The following is a 20,852-nucleotide window of genomic DNA, read 5'->3' as shown; positions in this document are numbered from 1 at the left end:
GGTTTGAATTTTCTAGAATTTTGTTCCTTCAAGATGCAAAACTTGCCCTGCATCTGTAAGATACTTTGAAGGCAGCATCTACATTTTAGCTACTGCGTATTTAACAGATCCTAGTTTAGTCTACTGGAAGTTGTTAAACTTACTAGGCTTGGTCCATTATGTCCCAAACAATAATGATTTTTTAGCTTTGAGAAGACTCAGGAAGTGACTGTAGACTTAACATTTCTGCTTCTAAAATGTTCAGAGGGGACCCAAAATTACTGTGATTCTGGTTTTCATTTCTTTTAAAGATTTTATTTATTTATTTGACAGACAGAGACCACAAGTAGGCAGAGAGGCAGGCAAAGAGAGAGGGGAAGCCTGATGTAGGGCCCGATTCCAGGACCCCAAGATCATGACCTAAGCCAAAGACAGAGGCTCAACCACTGAGCCATCCAGACACCCCTCAGGTTTTCATTTTTTTTTTCCCAAAGTATTATTTCATCAGTAGGCATAAGTCATAAATTCAGGAATCCCGGTGAATTCCAGGATGACGGAAAGGAAATGCATACCTGGAGAGCTGAGGTTGAAGCAACAGAACACCAAAGAAAAAGAAGATCCTGAAAGTGGTTAGTGGGAAAAAGTAGATTATTTATAATGGAATGTAATTAAGCTGCCTTCTCAGCAGTAAAATGAAAACTGAACAGCAATGAAATATTTTCAAAAAGTTTAGAGAAAATATCTGCCAACTTAGAATTGCATGTCTAGCAAAAATATGTTCCTAAAAACGAGGTCAAAATAATAATGTTTAAGACAAATACTGAGAATGGTCAGTGCCAATAGATACTCTATTAGCAGCAGAATTCTGAATGATATTTTTCAGTAAGAAAAACAATGATTTGAGAAGGAAGAGCTGAAATGGAAGAAAGAATATTGAACAAAACCAGCAAATTTTTATAAAGTGTAAATAAATACAGACTAGTAGGCAACAAGGTTTATATTTCTCCCATGCCCTGCTCCCGTACATATACACACAATCCTTGTCAGCAATTGCATAGGATAGGGTAGTGACCAGATTCCACATGTTCTGGTGTTCTAGAGGTGGGTAAAGCTGTTAATTAACTTTAGACTTTAAGCTTGATGTACACGTTACTATTTCGAGAGTAGCTGCTAAAAGAACAGAGAGAAGAAATAAAAATAAAAGAAATAGAATACAGAACTTCCAACTTGGAAAAGAAAAAAGATAATGTTATTTAATCCAAAGGAGACCAAAATAAATGGGGTGAATGGAAAGCGCAAAATAGGTAGTTGAGATAAACCTGACTAAAACCATAATCTTCCCAATTAGAGAGACTGAGCCCTCTAGTTAAATCACAAAGATCGTCATACAATTTAAAAAACAAAAACAGCGGAAGGACATAGAAAGTTTAAAAGTAAATGGACGGAAAAAGATTTATCAGATGAATGCTGACCAAAATAATGTTGATATAGCTGTATAAATATTTTATATTAATAAATACACATAGTTAATAAAACCTTAAGGCACAAAAGCCTTGGCATTGATAAAGAGGGTTATTACTTATTAATAAAACTTTCAATCAGCAGCAGGAGATAAGACCAGAGAGTTAGGCAGGCACCCAGTCTCAGAGTCTTCTAGAACAGGCTTCCTCCAGCCTGAGCTTGCATCAGGAGCACCTGTAGAGCTTGTGTGAATACAGATTTCTGGGCCCCACTCCCAGAGGTATGGGTTCAGTAGGTGCTGACTGTGGTTCAAGAACTTGCATTTCTAACACGCTCCTTGACAAAGCTGAGACTGATTGTTCAGAGAACATACCTGGGGTAGCAAGTATCCTACAATGGGGGCCGGGAGAGAAAGTGTGATGTGAAGAATGACTTGGGAAACTCATTGGTGATGATATCAGTTATGAGGAGAGGAAACTAAGGAGGACAGGTGTTAGGCTTTATTATGAATATGAGGAGTGTGAAGACTCGCACGTCATCCATACAGAGAGATAGCTAATAGCTAGTTACATATGGAAACCTAGAGCTCAGTGAGCAGGTCTGGGCTTCCAACATCACATACATGGTACCTGAAGTGATGGATAATTCACCCAGAGAGAGTGTGGAATGTGAGAATGTAAGAAAGCCTAAGACAAAAATCTTAAGGAAAATCAGCATTGAAAGCAGCAGAAGAATGGAGCCTGAGAAGGCTGATGAAATCCCAAAAGTATAACTGAAGACCAGAGAAAAGAGAGTTTGAAGAATATAAGGGACTTGGAATTAAAGATGACAAACCATGTTCATCTCCTCTCCTTCTATATGTTGCATTAAAATAGAAATAACAGTTTCATAAGCACACAAATATAAGAATAGGAAGGGAGCCAAGAGGAAATTGTGTATTTCTGAAAGTAGAAAAATGGATGGAAGACTGGTGACTGATCTGTTTATCCACTGGATGAATTTTTTATTGAGGTGCTGAGGTGGGGATGTAGAATTGAATAAGGGGGAAAAAAGGTCTTCTCTCCAGGAATTTAGTGGGAATTTAAAAATTTTATAACTTTATATGTTGTAGGTATTTTCTCCTGTGTTCTTAAGGAAATTAAAAAATCAAGAATTTAAGAATTTTGGAAATTGTTAAACTTTTTTATAATTAAAGGTGACTTAATTGCTGTAGAAATGTTGGGAATAGTATTTCAAAAGGAAAAGAAGAATGTACATTTTAATAGTCAACTTTCCTGTGTTCTTATTAAGTATGTAACTTGTACAGTTTCAGCTAAAATGTCAGTGCTACTTTTGATACACAACACATTTGCTTTCTTTCCTTAAAAAGAATTTATAGGCAGAATCCGTTTTGCTTTGGGGTATTTTTGTATTTCTTTTTCTTTTCTTTCTTTCTTTCTTTATTTTAAGATAGAAAATAGTATGATAAGAAAACAAATAGGGAAAGCATTAGAATCCAAAAGAATTTATTTATTTATTTGTTTTTAAAGATTTTATTTATTTGACAGAGATCACAAGTAGGCAGAGAGGCAGGCAGAGAGAGAGAGGAGGGGAAGCAGGCTCCCCGCTGAGCAGAAAGCCTGATGCAACGCTCGATCCCAGGACCCTGAGATCATGACCAGAGCCGAAGGCAGAGGCTTTTACCCACTGAGCCACCCAGGCGCCCCTCCAAGAGAATTTAGAAACATAAGCATCACCAAGAGAGCTTTTACTGATGCCCAGGCTCCAACCTTGGAAAATGTGATTTAATTAGCAGGGCTTAATGTCTGGGTTGGGTCCCAGATGTCAGTATTTTTCAAAAGTTCACCGATAATTCTCATGTATAGCCAGTTTAGAACCACTGGTTTAGAGATAGACTTACCTATCTAGCTAACCAACCAAGAGCTTTGCAAAACCCATATCACAGGACCCTAACACAGAACCATGGAATTAATCTCTCTATGGACAATTTTTGAAATACACACAGGTGATACACAGTTAGAGTTGAGAATCATGCTAGTAAACTCCAATTCCTTGTGAATATAAAATTTTATATTAAGAAGTTAAGGTTGTATTTTTTTTTACCTTTGACACTATTTTCTTACCTTTGAGATATAGTATTTCAATTTCTACATCTTCCCAGTTTTATTTTTCACACACACACACTTCCCCCTTGTTTTATTGAATTTTCATATTACCTCAAATTCTTTTTTGGAATACAGTCAGATATAAACAGAGAAAAAAATTATGAATACCTTGTTTCTATATCCAGAAGAGGGTTTCTCAACCTGAGTACTAATGACACTTTGGAGCACCAGAGAATTCTTTGTTGAGCATTCGAGGTTATTAGCAGCATTCCTGTCCTTTCCCCACTAGATGCCAGTAGTGTGTTCCTGGTTGTGACAATCAAAAATAACTCTTGTCATTGTCGAATGTTCTTTGGGGGGCAAAATCACCCCAGGTTGAGAACTACTGATTTAAAGATTGATTTCCACTGCTTGACCAGAAAAACAAAAAATGTCCAGCAAACGCTAAGTCCATCCAGCATTTACTATTATTAATTCATATCTTTTGTTTCTTAATAGGAGATTCTCCCTTAAAGCCATTAAAGCTCTCACTTATTCTTTCATGGGAAGTTTTGCTTATCTGTTGAAAGTGACAAAACTGAAAGATATTATTACCAAACAACTCTGAAACAGCCATTCTGGTTTTTGTGAGCTGAAATCATGTAGATTTAAATTGCTCTATGCTGGACAAGGTATTTTGTTACTGTATTTCATAATTTTATGTACATCCTTGTAACATATGGGAAAGCAAACCAGAGTTGTCTAAACAATGAGAATTTTCTATACATGTAGTAGCAAGTGTGATTTCAGCATTTCCGGGTAAGCAAAGAAATAAACCCTATCAGTGATAGACCAAATGTAGCCTCTTGGTGGCACTGTTTATTTTTATAAAAATGATACCTCCGCTCCAGAAAATGCGGCCCTCGATCCATTATGCTTTTCAGAATATGTAGTTTAAGTTCAGTGAAATAAGCCATTTTCGAGAGGATGCAGTTTCCATAGAAAGATCGTGGCACTGTCGCTCTAACAGACTGTGATAACTGGATCCACACAATTTGTTTTAGGTCAGGTTGCCGCTAAAGTAAGGTTTGCAGGCTGGCGGCAGGGTGTAATTACCCAAACAAAAAGACACAGATACAGTATGTCATCCCTGCTAATGACCACAACATTTTCTTGCTCAGTAATCTGTAACAAAAAGCCACATAAACGATCAGGTTGCATTTAAGTGCAGCACTAAAGAAAAACTTGGTGACACAAAAATTATTTCAGCCAATTGAGTAGAAATGACAGAGAATAATACAAAGTTATCTCTCCTAGGGAGATGTGTGTTTGGAATGTCACCAACGGACAGTGCGTGGAGAAGGCCATACTTCCTTATAGGCACACTGCAATTTGTGTAAGTACCTTCACTTCCTTCAGAACGTTTTTGGACTTTCTGGAACTCATTTAGAGCATTTGCTAAGCACACATTTAAAGAAATGTCTTTTCTTTGGTTTTTATTTTGTCCCTGGAGTAGAATACTGTCAGTTATCATCTGTTATTTTGTCATTTTTCTTCTCCAAAAGTGACTGTTTAAGATTGGGTTTTTTTGTTTTGTTTTGTTGTTTTTTTGGTTTTTTTTTCAAAACAGTTTTTATTTCAGTATCTTTCTAACATGGACAAATTTGAAAGACAATTTTTAATTTTTTCTTAGTTATACTCACAACACACACACAGAGACACACCCATAGAAAGATTGGCTTTAATGACATGCTATTTAATAAAGCAAAAAAGTTTTTTTTTCTTCAATTTTAACCTTTTTTGAGTGGATACTTTCTTAATTCCTGAATTTCTTATTTATGAAAAGATAACAGAAAGTATCGCTGTACCTTTATAGTCATTTCCCAATATTTAGAACAGATTCTGGCTTTTGGTAGGTGGCCTCCAAGCATATGGGTGAGGCAGTTGTGTTTTACCAGTGGTGCTCACAGTGTGTTTTTGGGCTTTTTTGGTTTTTATTTTACTCATTGCTTTTGGCATTGATGACTTGCACTGCAATATTCACAAACTCCTTTCTGGAACCAGAACTTGCCCAGTGAGAGAATTTGTCAAGGGCACAATATATTACTCAATCTTTGATAAAAGCTACTCTCAAAACTTGTTTGGCACAAGAATTCCTCACACTTCGTACGCTTTTATTTCATCTTAACGTATAATAATGTTGCTAGGAGAAGGAACCTGATTTTTTGTTGTTGTTTAATTCTGGAAATTAAACAATTTTGAGATTTCCATAACTGGGAATAAGATTCTTTCTTCCTAAAAGATCCCCTTCCTCCAGAAAAATGGTGAATTACAAACGAGATTAAATTTCCGAATCAATGCTTCAAAAATATGGAATAACTGAACTAAAAGAAATTTTATTGCTATTCAGTGGCAAGTAAATACTTTAACTAAATAGGTGTTAAAACTGAAATCTAGAGAAGTCTTCACCGTAGCCCAAATTATATTAATTGCTAGTGGTAATTAACTTTTTGCTTTGAATTCCATTTTCATAGTATTACCACTGCTCATTCCGGATGACAGGGGAAGGCTGGCTTTTGTGTTGTGGAGAATATCAGGATGTTCTTATCATTGATGCCAAAAGTTTGGCTGTTATTCACACTTTTATATCATCTCAGTCTCCTGATTGGATCAACTGCATGTGCATTGTTCACTCCATGAGAATTCAAGGTAATACTTGGGTGTTATATAACGCTAAGAGCATGCCTATAAGAATACCACCTTTGAACGATTTGTTAAACAAATGGGCGAGAATTCAGAATATACTTCTTTTAGTTTACCTGTTCGTGGGGACAGTTCTCTAAGCCAGACCAAGGAAACTGAGAACACCCATGTCAGTGGTTCAAGTCATTAAAAAGTCAGCAAGAGGTCAAGATGAAATGAAAAAAGGAGACTGTTTCCATGACCAAGTTCATTGGTACACTTCAAGAGTGACAAGAAGGCATCTGTTGTGGATTAACAAGACTCTTGGAACTGTTGCCTTGCTGTGTCTTCTACATGTAATAGAGAATTCAGATTCTTTTGAGGGAAAGCTGGCTCCTTACCTGTTTCTGAAACAGGAAGGTATAATACTGACAACATAATGATTTTCAATGTAGTTCTGCTCTTAGTGGTGTTCTTCTAATACATCTGGGTCACTTTGATATTTTAAAACAAATTTAAAACATGATCTAAAATGCTTATTTTTTATAAAAATATAAAAATAGAAAAACCCAAGGCTGAATAATTTCAACCTATGTAATCCTGCATAATCCTTAAATGATTATGCTACAATCTTTACAGCAACCAGTTATAACAGCATCAGCTTATATAGGACTTTTCTTGTTTTTACAGAAGATTCTCTCTTGGTGGTATCGGTAGCAGGTGAGCTTAAAGTATGGGATCTCTCTTCATCGATCAACAGCATTCAGGTTGGCTTGTGAAACTATTTTTTATTCTCTGAATTCAAACATATTTATCAAAATTTTTTTTTAATTATAGGGATGTTACCCATTCATTGTTAAGTGTTCAAATAATATTGAGACACCTGGGTGGCTCAGTTGGTTAAGCATCTGCCTTCAGCTCAGGTCATGATCCCAAGTCCTGGGATCTAACCCTAAGTAGGGCTCCCCACTCAGCAGGGAGCCTGCTTCTCTCTCTCTCCCTCTCCCCTCTTCATGACCCCTGTCACCTTGTGCTGTGTGCATGTGCTCTCTCTCTCCTTCTCTCAAATAAATTAATAAAATTTTTTTTTAAAGTTCAAATAATGTAGAAGTCTATAAATTTTATCTCCATTTACTTCATCCATCACTCTTCCAAGGGGTGGGCATTGGTAACAATTAGATTGTGTCCTTCCAGTCTGTTGTCAGGGCATATACCAATATTTTTATTTACACACACACACACACACACACATGCACACACACGTTTCACAGGCACCTGGGCACACACACATATTGGTTACATTTTAAGAGAAATAAATAAATCTGTCATAGAGGAATATCTTTCCGACCCTGACAGCAGAAAGAAAGATGCCTTTCTTCTGAGTGTATGTGAATGGTCGTAGGGAGATGACTTTGAATGTCTGGGGGTCATGTGCACTGAGAGTCCAGTACATTTACCTGCCCCCCACCCTCCAGCATCAGGCTACAAGTTGAGGTGGGGGATGAGAAAACAGTCATAGTATTTATGCTGATGATAACATTGTTTCAGCTGCCCCATGCTCCGAACTCTCCTTTGGAATGTCTTGGTTGGGGAAGCCTAGGAATTGTGGTAGCATAATGAACCCAAGGAGCACACGCCAGCACTATTAGAAACTTATTGTGAATATAGTATTCTAGGTGTCGTATGCTGGCCACTCTTTTGTGTTTTTTTTTTTTTTCCAAAGCATTTTATTCATCTTTCTGTTTTAGCAATTAAGGTACTGCATGTTTTCTCTTCAATATTTTGTTTTGTTTTGTTTTATCTTTCTGCCATGTCTGAAAATTAGATACTTACTCGTATCTTTACATTCTCACAACCCAGCAAAATCCCCACTGAATGTTTGTTGAATGATTATATGAGGAATCCTGTTTATGGTTTCCTTTGCAAGTAACTTCTTAGTTCAGGAAACTCAAAAGGAAACTGGGGTAGTTTTTTATAAAAATGATGTGATCTACTTCAGGTGTACATTGGGACAAGTCTTCTCACACAGTCATGAATAAATTACCTAAAACTAGTACTAAAATGTTCTCCCTCCTTTTGAAGGAAAGACAAGATGTCTATGAAAAGGAATCCAAATTTCTCGACTCCTTGAACTGCCGGACAATACGATTTTGCACATATACGGAGAGACTTCTACTGGTGGTATTTTCTAAATGTTGGAAGGTATTATAAAATAACAAAATAAATACCAGTGATATACAAATGTATATACAAATGTAATTTCTTTTTGCTCAATGCAATAATTTTAAGAATTTGATTTAATATGATACAAACTCTGTAATAATATCAGAGCATTTTTTAAATCAATTTTCTTCTCCCTGCACTCAGCTGTTTTGCTACTCTGGAGATTATATATCTAAAATATATCCTAATTTTATTAACAACAAACTATTACAATAATGATCATTTATCTTTAGATTATTTGTAAAATTAGAACTTTAGAAGTAAAAGTTTAGAACTTTAGGACTAAAGAGAACTGCACTTTAGAACTGCATTTTAGAACTAAAAAGAAAACTAATAGTTTTCACCTACATACACTGATTTTATTTTTAGACTTTATTTCTTTTTCTGCTTAGTCACTACATTCATTTTTAAGGAATAGAGAGTCCTTTCTTGTAAATGCAGTCACTGATATCTCCAATAAGAAAGAAAAACTGACTCATTATATCATTCGATGGTATCCCTTTTTTCTTTAATTTCCATATACCTGGCCCAGTTAACAAATCCATATTGTCTTAACTTATATGTTGATAATATACTTTTAAACAAAAATATAAAGTATGTGTTCTAACAAAAGATTTCCGCTGTATAAACTTTTGTGTAAAAAATTTTCCAAAGTTTAAATTGGACTACCATTTGGAAGAAATAAAATTACATAAGAATTTTAGGATTTTTGGTCTCTGTGCTTAATGGGCACATTCTGGAATGGTACAAAGCTTATTCACTGAAACCAACCTTAATATAAGTACGAAAAAATAGGTACCAATAAAATACCTTGATACATGAGTCCAGTGTGTCCTGTTATTAATATTTAATATATTGTTGCGTTAACACTGCCATCTACATGGTCTTGATAAGCATACTTTATCTTTCATCTCATTGGCAGGTTAGATTAGGAGCTTTTGTTAATGTGTGTCATTAATTTTGTATTTTAGGTTTATGATTATTGTGATTTTTCCCTCCTGCGGACTGAAGTTAGCAGAAGTGGGCAGTTTTTTGCTGGAGGAGAAGTGCTTGCTGCTCACAGAATCATCATCTGGACAGAAGATGGTCACAGTTACATCTATCAGCTGCTGAACAGGTGGGCTCAGATGGGAGCGGCATACAAAACATTCAGGTAGAAAATGAACTTTGGGAGGTTTATTATGGAAAACTCCCCGCATGCCGCCCATGATCAAAAACCAGAACAAAACAACTTTGGCACTCGAAGATTTACTCTGGGCTTGGTAGGCTTCAGCCTTTGTATAGAACAGCAGGGGACGAAGGAATGAGATTAACCATGTATAACTTGTACAGCTGGTGCTGGGTTTTCAAAAAGTCACTTGTAATTATTAACCCAACAATTTCTAACTAGAGTTTAGAAACTTGAATGGTACCATCCGGCTTTTGAAAGTGGGAGAAGGAAAAAAAAAAACAAAACAAAAAAAACGAATAAAGAACCCCAAAGTTCTAAACTGCTTTTTATTTTTCTCCATGCAGCGGGCTTTCCAAAAGCGTATCTCCTGCTGATGGAAGAGTGCTTAAAGAGACCATTTATCCTCATTTACTGTGCTCTACTTCTGTGCAGGAAAATAAGGTAATGCACGGGGAGAGTGACTGTCTCAAAACTGTTTCAGTCCGCATCTTAGATAAGTGTTGCTTTGTAACAGAGTTGAACTTGAAAAAGTTGAATTGAAGAATCACAAGTATCAATGAGAAAATCAAATCTGTTAATAGGTACTGAAGAGAAAATGTTGCCTTTGAGAAATATTTTTTAAAGGCTGATTAAACAATATATATTTATTATAGAAAAATTACCAACGTTAAAAAAGGAGGAATGTAAATTCTTAACTTTGCCACCGTAAATATTCACAAGGAGTATTTTTATGTGTTTATGTATTTTAATCAGGAAAATTTCAAATATTTAAAAAGTTACAAGAATAATACAATGATCACTCATCTACCCTCTCCCTAGATTCCCCAATTGTCAACATTTTGCCGTATTTATTCTCTCTCTTTCCACACACACACACACACACATTTTTCACTAACCTTCAGATAAATGGCTTGATACAAAGTTATTACCATTTTGATTTGTCTATTCCAATTTTTAAACTTTATCAAATGGTTTATATCCTGCTTTTTAAAAACTCAATATTATCATTTTTGCATGTATTTAGCTCTTCTTCTGAATAAATTTTCTTGCTCAAACAATATATTTGTGATTCCTGGCAGAGCTGAGGATATAATTGGTTGTATTTACTTGAATGGATTATATCTCTAACACTCTATGAAGCCTGAACATTTAAAGTTATTTTATTTTAGTAATGCTAACCAAAATGAGGTTTTTGTTTTTGTTGTTGTTGTTAACCTATGGACTTGGTCATCAGTTAATTATCCAAAGAAGTATTTTGTGGAAAATGGAGGAGTTTTGGATTACTGATGTGTCAACCAAGGAAGCATGTTATTTTTTTTACAAGTGAGGGTTTGTTTAATTAGGTAGCATTGCTGTTGGAGATCCTGTGGTTTCGTGATTGTCCCTTTAACATATCCATAAGATTTTGTTGCAAAAACTTGATTAAGCAGGTGCCAGCCAGAAAGCAAAACTCTAAGTGACACCAAGCATAGGCAAACTTTAGAATTGTGGCATCGGGAGCTATTTCTAAAGTCATTTGTCAGTGGCAATCAAGTCTTGATTTGCTTTGGTCATAAAAGCAGTATTGTGGCTCACTCAGAGAAACATTTTTAGTTATTTTTTAAAGGACCTGCCTGCCCATTCTTTTAGTTCCAGAATGCATTTCTTATAAGGCAGTTTTCCCTAAAAGCTAAAATATGAGTAGTGTCCTTTCAGAGCTTCTAGTTGACTCCAAATATCAATGCTATACACAGCTATGCAGAAAAAGTACAGCAATAAGGAATTAACTTGAAAATACTAATCTTAGGAAAAGCCTAAGTAAACAATAAATATAGTTTGTTCCTCAAAATGTAAAGATGTAGATTTATGGGTCTTCTATCAACAATTCTTGTTTAGACAAGCATTTCTTTATCTTAGAAGTGGTAAGTACTTAAATAATCGGAATCTTAAAGAAGCTGGTCTGGGGCGACTGGGTGACTCAGTGGGTTAAAACCTCTGCCTTGGGCTCAGGTCGTGGCCTCAGGGTCCTGGGATCGAGCCCAGCATCGGGCTCTCTGCTCAGTGGGGAGCCTGCTCCTCCCCACCCCTGCCTGCCTGCTTGTGATCTCTGGCTGTCAAATAAATAAATAAAATCTTGGAAAAAAAAAAAAAAAAGAAGCTGGTCTGCCCATCCTTATGCCCTTGCTTGCCCTTTGTCTAGCCAAGAAATTGAAGTCTGACATTATTCTCCTTATTCAAAGTATCCCCAGTTTTCACTAAATATAAGACTTCTGAGTCTCTCCTGCAGTTAGAAGGTTAACAATTTGGTGGTGGGGGGAGTCGAGTTTGATAAGTACAATGAGTTTAGAAAAGGGGATTCTATAAATAAGTAGTACTTTTGGAAATGATACTAGAGAATTAAATCTCAATGTTTGACAGAAACGGGTTTTCAGAATTAACATTTGTGGTGCTAGGAACCTGTCTGCTGATAGAGTTGTAGTAACAAAATGAGACTTCCCCTTCCTTTCAGTAGTTTGTGAGAGTCTCCCTAGCTTCAAACCCAGCTGACGATCACTGAGACCCGTGACGGGCGTCCGGGTTGTTGAGATGAGGTACTGGCTTTCCAGGGTCTTGACTGTGGAGTTACTCTGCAGTGCTGAGGTAGGAGTAGCTGGGATAGAAACAGCCTGAGGCTCACAGACAAGGAATTTGGGTGCATGAACTAAGAGTAATAACAATGATAACAATGTTGGGTAAACTTTTTGTCCGAGGTCTTATTATTGTCAGACAGACTCCTTCATTTACATGCATTCCCACCATGACCTCACTTTGAAGCAGATGTTCAGAGAGGATAATTCCTAGGATTTGAACCTGCTTTGTCCAGAGTCTGGCAATGGGACTTTGGAGCGAGTTTCTCAGTTGTCCTGAAAAGTGGGTAATAAGAATGGTTAATATTCACTGAGTATGTACCAAAGGCATGGCACCATTCTAAGCACCTCACCTTTAGCAAGTCATTAATCCTGACAGCAATCCCATATAATAGGTGCTTTTATTAGCCTTCTTTCACAGTTAGGGAGAATGAGACACAGAGAGGTTAAGTGAATTGTCCAAATCAAGTAATTGGCTCTTTTAATAGAGTTAGTATGTGCTAAACTGGGATTTGAATCCAGGCAGTTAACTCAAGAGAACTCTCTTAAGGACTATTTTATTACCTCTTGGAGGTGCTCCCTCTCGGACGACGAGTGCTTCTGGGGATGTGTACGGGGCACTGTGATGAAAAATTGGAATTCATATGGTGAGGGGCTCTGAGGAGGTTTTCAGGTGAATAGCGGAACTGGAGAAAGAAACTCTGGGAAGGTTGAGAGCGGAAATGACAAGGAGTGGGTGTGAGCACATGAGGGCAGAGGGGATGACAACAGCCATGGAGTGTGAGCCACAGGGGCAGTGCCCCGAGCTGGAAGGGCAGACGCCTGCTGCCTGCGACCAACCTGAGTAACTGGGCTCCCTCTCTGGAGCTTCTTTCTTGTATCAAAAGACTGAGGGAGTTGGACTAGTCATTGCTAAGGTTCCTCAAGGTCAAGGGAGTCTAAGAAGCCAGTTTACCCAAATTTTATCAACAGAGTTTCTAACACCCACAAAAGTGATAGCCTGAAAAGTAAAAGACTCCAAAGTGCCTTCTGAATCTTAAAAAAAAAAAAGAAAGAAAGAAAGAAAAAGAAAAAGATTTATTCAGAGAACTGACTTCATAGGAACCGTTTTCTCTTCCGTAGCACATTCATTTTGGTAGACAATAGAGGATTACAAGTCTTGCTTGCATGGTCTTGGATTCCTTCCTTTTCCTCTTCCTGCCTTGGTTTTCTTATCTCCACAACAGGAATAATAATAATGTTTACTTACTTTGCAGCTTTGTTGTGAGGATTAAATAGAGCAGTGTTTTGACCTTTATTATTCTCTACAGATATATTATAGAATTTTTCCAATAATACTTCAAAGTCCTGACCTTCAAGCCTATTTTTTGACTAAGAACTATCACTTTCCTAGACTTCTTTAATTCTAGCACCAGCAGTTGGCTTTCTTTCCAGGGTGCCTTTTATTTGTAGATCAAAAGAAGGGTTTGTTTTTGTTTTTATAATCACTTAATCATTTTGATCCCTCGTGCAGAATCTCTGTATGCAAGTCTGCCCAAAGAACATGTATATTGCACCAAAGTACTAGAAAGAGTCTAGACTCCTTCACTAGTAAATGCATATCTCCAAGAACTCTGGTGCCCACTACTCATACTCTGCCTTAGCAAAGTTATAACTCTATGTCCATAAATATACAACATATATTAATATAAACTTTGACTATATTTATTTATATTAATATAATATTTCTTTGTTTACTTATTTATTTATATGGTATGGACTCATTTTTATGTGTGCCCACTTAGATATTTACAATCAAATATACTAAATCTGAAAAATTGCCAAAAGAAAGTAGAGAGCATATTAATAAGACAAAATTACCGTACAAGCATTAGTTGTTGCTATTCTAATGGACAGTTGGAACACAAGGGGCCATGAAGAAATCTGGCCTTCTTAGTGGGCAGTAGAATATGGTCATGAAAACATGGACTCTTGAGTCAAAATTAGTGGACTTCAAAGCAAGATGCCATCTGTATCACTTTGAGTAAGTCAACGTCTTCACTCCCAGTTTATTCATCAGTGAACTGGAGACAATGATAGTACCAACTTCACAGTATTATTGTGAGGATTATTTGGTTGAATGGATGAAAGCCCCTTACAGTATGGGTCATACATACACAGAACATGTTCATTAAATATTAAATATTCTTATTAACTCTCTGAGGACTAGCTGATGATTTTGCTTCTATTTTATAAAATCTTTTTGTCTTGAGTAAGAGATTATTTCATTTAAGTTACTTGGAATTCTTGAAAGACCAGGAAACAAATGGAGACAGTTTTGTTACTCTATGAAGTCTTATCCCTCCATGTTAAACCAGTGGTTGTCATTTTATGTTTAAATGTTTTTTCTACCAAAAAGCTAACTTTTTTTTTTTTTGGACCAGAGCCTTTCCTTTGTTATGGGCTACGTAAATGAAAGGAAAGAGCCTTTTTATAAGGTACTTTTCTCTGGAGAAGTCTCAGGAAGAATTACTTTGTGGCATATCCCTGATGTTCCTGTATCCAAGTTTGATGGTTCTCCTAGAGGTAAGACAATTTCCCATGTACTTCTAATCTCATGTCTTCTGAGAACGAGTTCATAATTAATTCAATGTCTTTCTCATTTGAGTTGCACAAGGCTACAAATAAGACAAATTTTCTCATGTACCACTATGCATTAGAGTCAACATAAAGGTAGGTATAAACACTTTTTGTTTTTGTTTTTGTTTTTGCTTTTAGAAGGAGAATGGGAGGGGCAGAGGGAGACAGAGAGGGAGAGAATCCCAAACAGGCTCCACACCCAGTGCAGAGCCCAACTAGAGCTTCATCTCAGACCTTGATCTCATGACCCTGAGACCATGACCAGAGCCAAAATCAAGAGTCGGGCACTTAACCCACTGAGCAGTTAAGAGTTGGATGCTTAACTGACTGAGACACCCAGGCACCCCAAACATGATGTTCAAAGATCTTGTACAATAATACAACCAATATAATTGAAATTAACATCAATTTAACAGGAATTGTGTTTTACTGAAATGAAATGAATGCTTGCAATATCACTGTAGGATAGGCTGATACACCATACTCGTTTTTGAATTTGTAATGCCCATATCCTGTACCTTTTCAACCAATTTCTCTATTGGTATTATTATAGCTGCTTGGAACTATAGGCACATATATAAACTTGGCCACTAAAACATTTAACATTTGCTTATTTTAATTTTTCTTAGAATACAAAACTGAGATTATTTAAGTAAACATTATTGCAGAGAACCTTCAAACTACTGAGATCATGTATTCCAAATTGAGGAAGCCTGTCGTACTCTTTTTCCCTTTTCCCGCAAATCATTAAGTCATGTCTGTGAACGCTTGACTGGGGCATAGCAGAAACAAGGTCCTCAATACTTGAATTTCTAAGTGCAAGTTTCCATTGTTTAAAAAATTCACTGGTATAACTTTTAGTGTCTTTGTCCCAAATGTTTTCAAAATGGTTCATGTTAGTCCTAGGTTAAGAAGAAATGGATCAAAAAAATAGATGTAGAACTTGGTACAATGTATGTAGAAGTTTCTCACAAATTCAATTTTAAGAGTTAAAATAATACCACGCCCTGCTGAGGCCACCTGAGGGTGAGCCTAGGATTTCTCACGTAGGTTCCACTGCCAGCAGCAGAATTAAGAAAGCGTCTACTTAATCTTCTTTATAATTAGAACCACAGATATCTATGATAGCACTCGGTGCTTGTCTCAGGTTTGGGCTCTAGGTTTTCACAGTCACTGTAGCATGTGTGCTCCAAGACCAGGGGTCTCTTTCATAGAGAGATAAGTTGGCTTTGACTTGCCCTCTTTGCTCCTGAATCCAAGCTTCTCTCTTTCTGAGCCTACGTGAGGCCCAGTTCAAATGGTTGGGTGGCAAGCTGTACAAAATGATAACCCGTGTTCTTGGTACTAATAGATAATTTCCTTTTGATTTTGAGATATTCATACTCTTGATATTTAAAGAATACATTTCTTCCATTTTCCTCACATAACTACTAGACCCCCAGTTTTCCTTCTTAATGTTGCTGAGACACATAGAGAACCTGTGACATTGGATCACCACTTTACATCACTGCAAGACTTTCTCAGTTCTGTTCAGTTGACCTAAGTCTAAAATGAATGCACCTAAAATGAATACACACCTATTCTTCTGAGGCTCCTTGAAGGACAGATGACCAATGAAATAGCATTTGAAATAAAGGCAGCAGATGACAGGAGAACTCTTCTGTGGATGGCCAAGCCACTGTTAGGATGGAGAAAGAACCTCTAGGTACCCCCAAGGGATGATGCCTTGAGAACATTTTCATTATCAGTGTTGAATTTATAAACTCAAATTTCCCTTTTTTGTGTGTTTTCCTTTTAGAAATACCCATCACAGCCACCTGGACCCTTCAAGATAATTTTGATAAGCATCATATCATGTCACAAAGTATTATTGACCGTGTCTCTGGGACTGGAACAGTGGGAGTCACTTCATCAGAGTATGTTCCAAGTCTAGATAAACTAATATGTGGCTGTGAAGACGGGACAATTTTCATTACACAGGCTTTGAATGCTGCCAAAGCAGGACTTCTAGAAGGCGGTTCTTTATTAAAAGGTTGTTGAATTTTATTTAACCCTATTTATTTAATTTACTTAAGCTTCAACTTTAACAAGCTGTACTAAGAAGATGGCCAAGCTTTAAAAATTTGCTGACATTTGCTAATTAATGTGTACCTATTTTAATATTTAAGTAAAAAATCTAGTTTGTTTTTTTTTAAAGATTTTTATTTATTTACTTGACAGATGGAGATCACAAGTAGGCAGAGAAGCAGGCAGAGAGAATGGAGGAAGCAGGCTCTCTGCTGAGCAGAGAGCCTGATGCAGGGCTCGATCCCAGGACCCTGGGATCATGACCTGAGCTGAAGGCAGAGGCTTTAACCTACTGAGCCACCCAGGCTCCCCTCTAGTTTTTTGTTTTTTTTTTTGAAGTCAAGGTTATACAACAAGAAATATGTTTCTCTTCTTCCTTGATCTTCCAGCTCCCTTCAACAAAGGCAACTGCTAATAAGTTTCTTTATACCCTCCTTGAAATTTTCTGTGCATACACAAATACATACCAACATAGTAATATGCATTCTTTTAATAATACTATACAAATAGAGGCATAGTTTATACACTTTACTGAAATCTCCTAAAACGTATCTTAATAAAATATTTTGGAACACATTCTCTATGAGTTCCACATTCCACACCCACATTCTCTATGAGTACCATTTAAATAACTAATAATAATCAAATTTTAATTTTTAAAAAATCTCCCATGAATGGGTGTTTCATTTTTTCTAGTGTTTGGCTACTGGAGGCAATGCTGAATTTACCATCTTTGCACATACATGTGGGGATATCGGTAGTATTAATTCTCAGGAGTAGAATTACTGGATCGACACTTAATGAGTATTTTTAATTTTGAAAATATATCTAACATTGTTCTCTGTATATGTGTGTCCACTAACAGCCTATAAAAATGCCTTTTCCTCACACCTGAGCCAACTTTGTGTGCTATTAAACTTTTTAGTATTTGCCAATTAGGAGAAAATGGTATCTTCCTGTTTTAATTTTTTATTTTTTTGTTAATGAAATGTAAATATGCTCTTACACATTTTTGTGCATTGCATCAGTGACTACCTATTAAATAAATACTGTTGTGTGGTAAGTTGTCTCATGTAAAGGAAGGAATATACAGGAAGCGATTGAGATTTGGGGATGTGTAGATGCGTCTAGTATTTTTTAATGCATGGATCCTACTAGACTGCAAGGTCCTTAGGAGTAAAAGTCAAATCTCACTTTTTAAGGCACATCTTGTTACTGTTCTCAGCTTACTTTGCTACTTACTAAATGTTACTATCTTATATTCAGTGATTACATAAGAGAGAGGAGTGAATAGCAACAAACGGAGGACAGGTCATATACTGCTACACAGCTCAATGGCTGCTATTAAAAGTTAGTGAAAAGCTTAAGACCACAGTACTTTTTATCGAGGCCAATTTTTTCTTATCTGTAAAACCAGCACCAACCTACATTTGACTGGAGCATTTTAATTAATATTCATCTTGGTTTGCTTAGGGATGTAAAGTGAGGATGTGCCTCACGGAATAGAAATAACTAATGATTCTTTAAAGGAAGTAATAATGATTCTTTGGGACTCTTTTTCAATTTGAGTAAAGAAGGTTTGTAGTCTATGGTTTTCTTTTCTTTTCTTTTTTTTTTTTTTTTTAAGTTTCAGCTAATGATAATACAAGAAGTGGTATGGGAACTGGGCGTCAGTTCTAGTACAAGTATGGTATGCAATGCCCACATTCCCACCAAGTTCCACACACCAGTCTTGTTTGAAGTAAGTGCTATTATTAGTCCAAGTTTTTCATGCACAGTACCTGTGACTTAGAGGGGAAAAGCAATTTGTCATGGTGACCCACCTGGTTAGGGTCATACCTAGAAGACCAAAGCTGGATTCATGTTAGAGCAGAACTCTGCTCTCAAACATTATGCTGTGCTTTTTTACACTTGTATTCCGGTTGCTTAACTTTTCTGCACCTCCGGTACTTTTTCTGTAAAACACAGAGATCGAACAAAGTGATCTCTAATATTTTTTAAGGCAGAAAGTGTTCTGCGAAACTTTGCTTTTCTTTTATACTAGCCTTAGTTATGCTTATTGAAAGGGCAGCAGTGAAGTCCTGAGATGGATTTTTGTAGAAGCAAAGTGTATGAATTGTTCGTTCTTTTAAAATAGCCTTTGCTGTTTGATGGCATTGGAATTGGTGCTAGCTAATTTTGGTGCTTGTTAACTTGCTAGTTAAACTAACATTGGTGCTAGCTAACTTGTTAACATCCTTAAAGAATGGGCAGACTTCAAACAACCAGACTTCATCAAAAGCTTGACCTAGCTTAGGAGGACGTTCTTGCCTTTTGAGATGGCCCAAGGGTTGTTCATTCGTTTTTTTTTTTTTTTTTTTAACCAACTACCTAACTTTACTTATTTAGATATTTTCTTTGCATTAATATTTTATAAAAGAAGATGTTAGCACTATTTCTTGAGCAAAATATTTTTTTTTATTAGTTGCTGTTTGTTTTCCAGAGTCCCTTCCTTACAAAGTTCTCAAAGGCCATCACCAAAGTGTTACTTCATTACTTTATCCACATGGTCTCTCTTCAAAATTAGACCAAAGCTGGCTTGTGTCTGGGGACCAGGACTCATGTGTCATCTTGTGGAATATCTTTACTGAAGAAATTTTGCATAAATTCTTTTTGGAAGCTGGTCCAGTAACAAGTCTTTTGATGTCGCCAGATAATTTCAGAGTAAGTTAAGACAAAGAGTAAAACATACCATAAATTGAAAAGTTATATAACATTACAGAATGTTTTTAAAAAATTGGGGAAATTAACCCATATTCCCACAGAAAAGAGTTCTATGTATGCATAATACAACTGGATAATTTTTATGAATTCCTTTCTAATTTTTATATGCATTACTATTATTATAATTTATGCAAGCAATTTGATTCTCAAGCAAAGATTTTGTGTTTACAAAAACCAGTTAATTCTTTTACTTTTTCCCCCCTAATTCTGTATCTTAATTTTAATGGAATTTTCTTTTTTATTTTTTTAATAATTTTTTTAATAAAAGTAATAAACAGTGTAGAAACAATTCAAATGTATAGGAATCTATAAATTAGAAAATAACATTTGCTTTGAATAGTTTACTTTTACTTGAATAATATACTTTTATAATAATAGTTTATATTTTCTTTTTCTTAAATTGATTTTTGTTTGCTCTTTCATTTGTTTAACAAATTTCTGAGCATCTACATTGTACAAGACAAAAGGAAATACTTTCAGATATAATGTTCACATGTCATATAAATTTAATTTCAGCTTCCGCAAAGCTGACATCTTTGTTAAAATATGAACAATCAACTTCTGATTTTCCTGAGTTTGTCAGTCAGTTGATTGACTTGTCAGAAGTATTTCTCTGTAATAATAACATAAAAAAAAATCAGCTGCAAGGTGAACTTAGAGAAAACTTACACTGTATTTTTGTAAAAAGACATAATGAAAGAAATACTTCAGTAGCACAAATGATGAAACAAATCAGTGGAACCAAGTGAAGAGACTTTAAAAAAGGCTTCCATATGGTGATTTGGGATACTTTGATATGTCTTTTATTCCTGAAGTTCCTCCTGTTTTTTAAATCATTTTTTTCCCCCAGAGCTCCAGGACAATAGTCAAATCCTGACCCCTTTTACTTCTGCCTCAGTCATAAATGACTTAACTTCAAACCAAACCAAATAAAAAAGGAGTTTATTGAAAGGGCATAAGAGGCAATATTTTAGACATACAAAACAAACCACTACAGCAAGGGCCCCGTGGAATTTGAACTTAAATTCAGGAACGAAGGTTACTTACTCTTCAAGTCCTCTACATCAAGAGTCTGTTTTCTGTGATTTCTCCTTTCTCTCGCTTCTACCTATGACTTCTTTTAGCTTTTCAGTTTCAAATGCATGGAAAAGAGAATCTGATTGGCCAAGTGTTGATCTCTACTATATATTGACCTCC

At 36.0% G+C, this 20,852-nt stretch overlaps 1 protein-coding gene across 2 annotated transcripts in view; it reads left to right on the top strand.

Moving 5' to 3' along the window:
- WDR72 (WD repeat domain 72) overlaps positions 1-20,852 on the top strand; it is a 218,521-nt gene that overhangs the window by 33,267 nt on the left and 164,402 nt on the right. For both annotated transcript variants that reach the window (XM_046007151.1, XM_046007152.1), the window contains exons 4-12: positions 4,842-4,920; positions 6,059-6,233; positions 6,897-6,973; positions 8,289-8,408; positions 9,401-9,546; positions 9,945-10,041; positions 14,630-14,771; positions 16,624-16,857; positions 19,375-19,595. In XM_046007151.1, the coding sequence (XP_045863107.1) occupies positions 4,842-4,920; positions 6,059-6,233; positions 6,897-6,973; positions 8,289-8,408; positions 9,401-9,546; positions 9,945-10,041; positions 14,630-14,771; positions 16,624-16,857; positions 19,375-19,595 (1,291 nt within the window). The remainder of the gene's footprint in view (positions 1-4,841; positions 4,921-6,058; positions 6,234-6,896; positions 6,974-8,288; positions 8,409-9,400; positions 9,547-9,944; positions 10,042-14,629; positions 14,772-16,623; positions 16,858-19,374; positions 19,596-20,852) is intronic.

The sequence above is a fragment of the Meles meles genome, chromosome 6 (assembly GCF_922984935.1).
Source record: "Meles meles chromosome 6, mMelMel3.1 paternal haplotype, whole genome shotgun sequence".
NCBI lineage: Eukaryota > Metazoa > Chordata > Mammalia > Carnivora > Mustelidae > Meles > Meles meles.
This window is presented reverse-complemented; position numbering and strand designations above follow the sequence as displayed.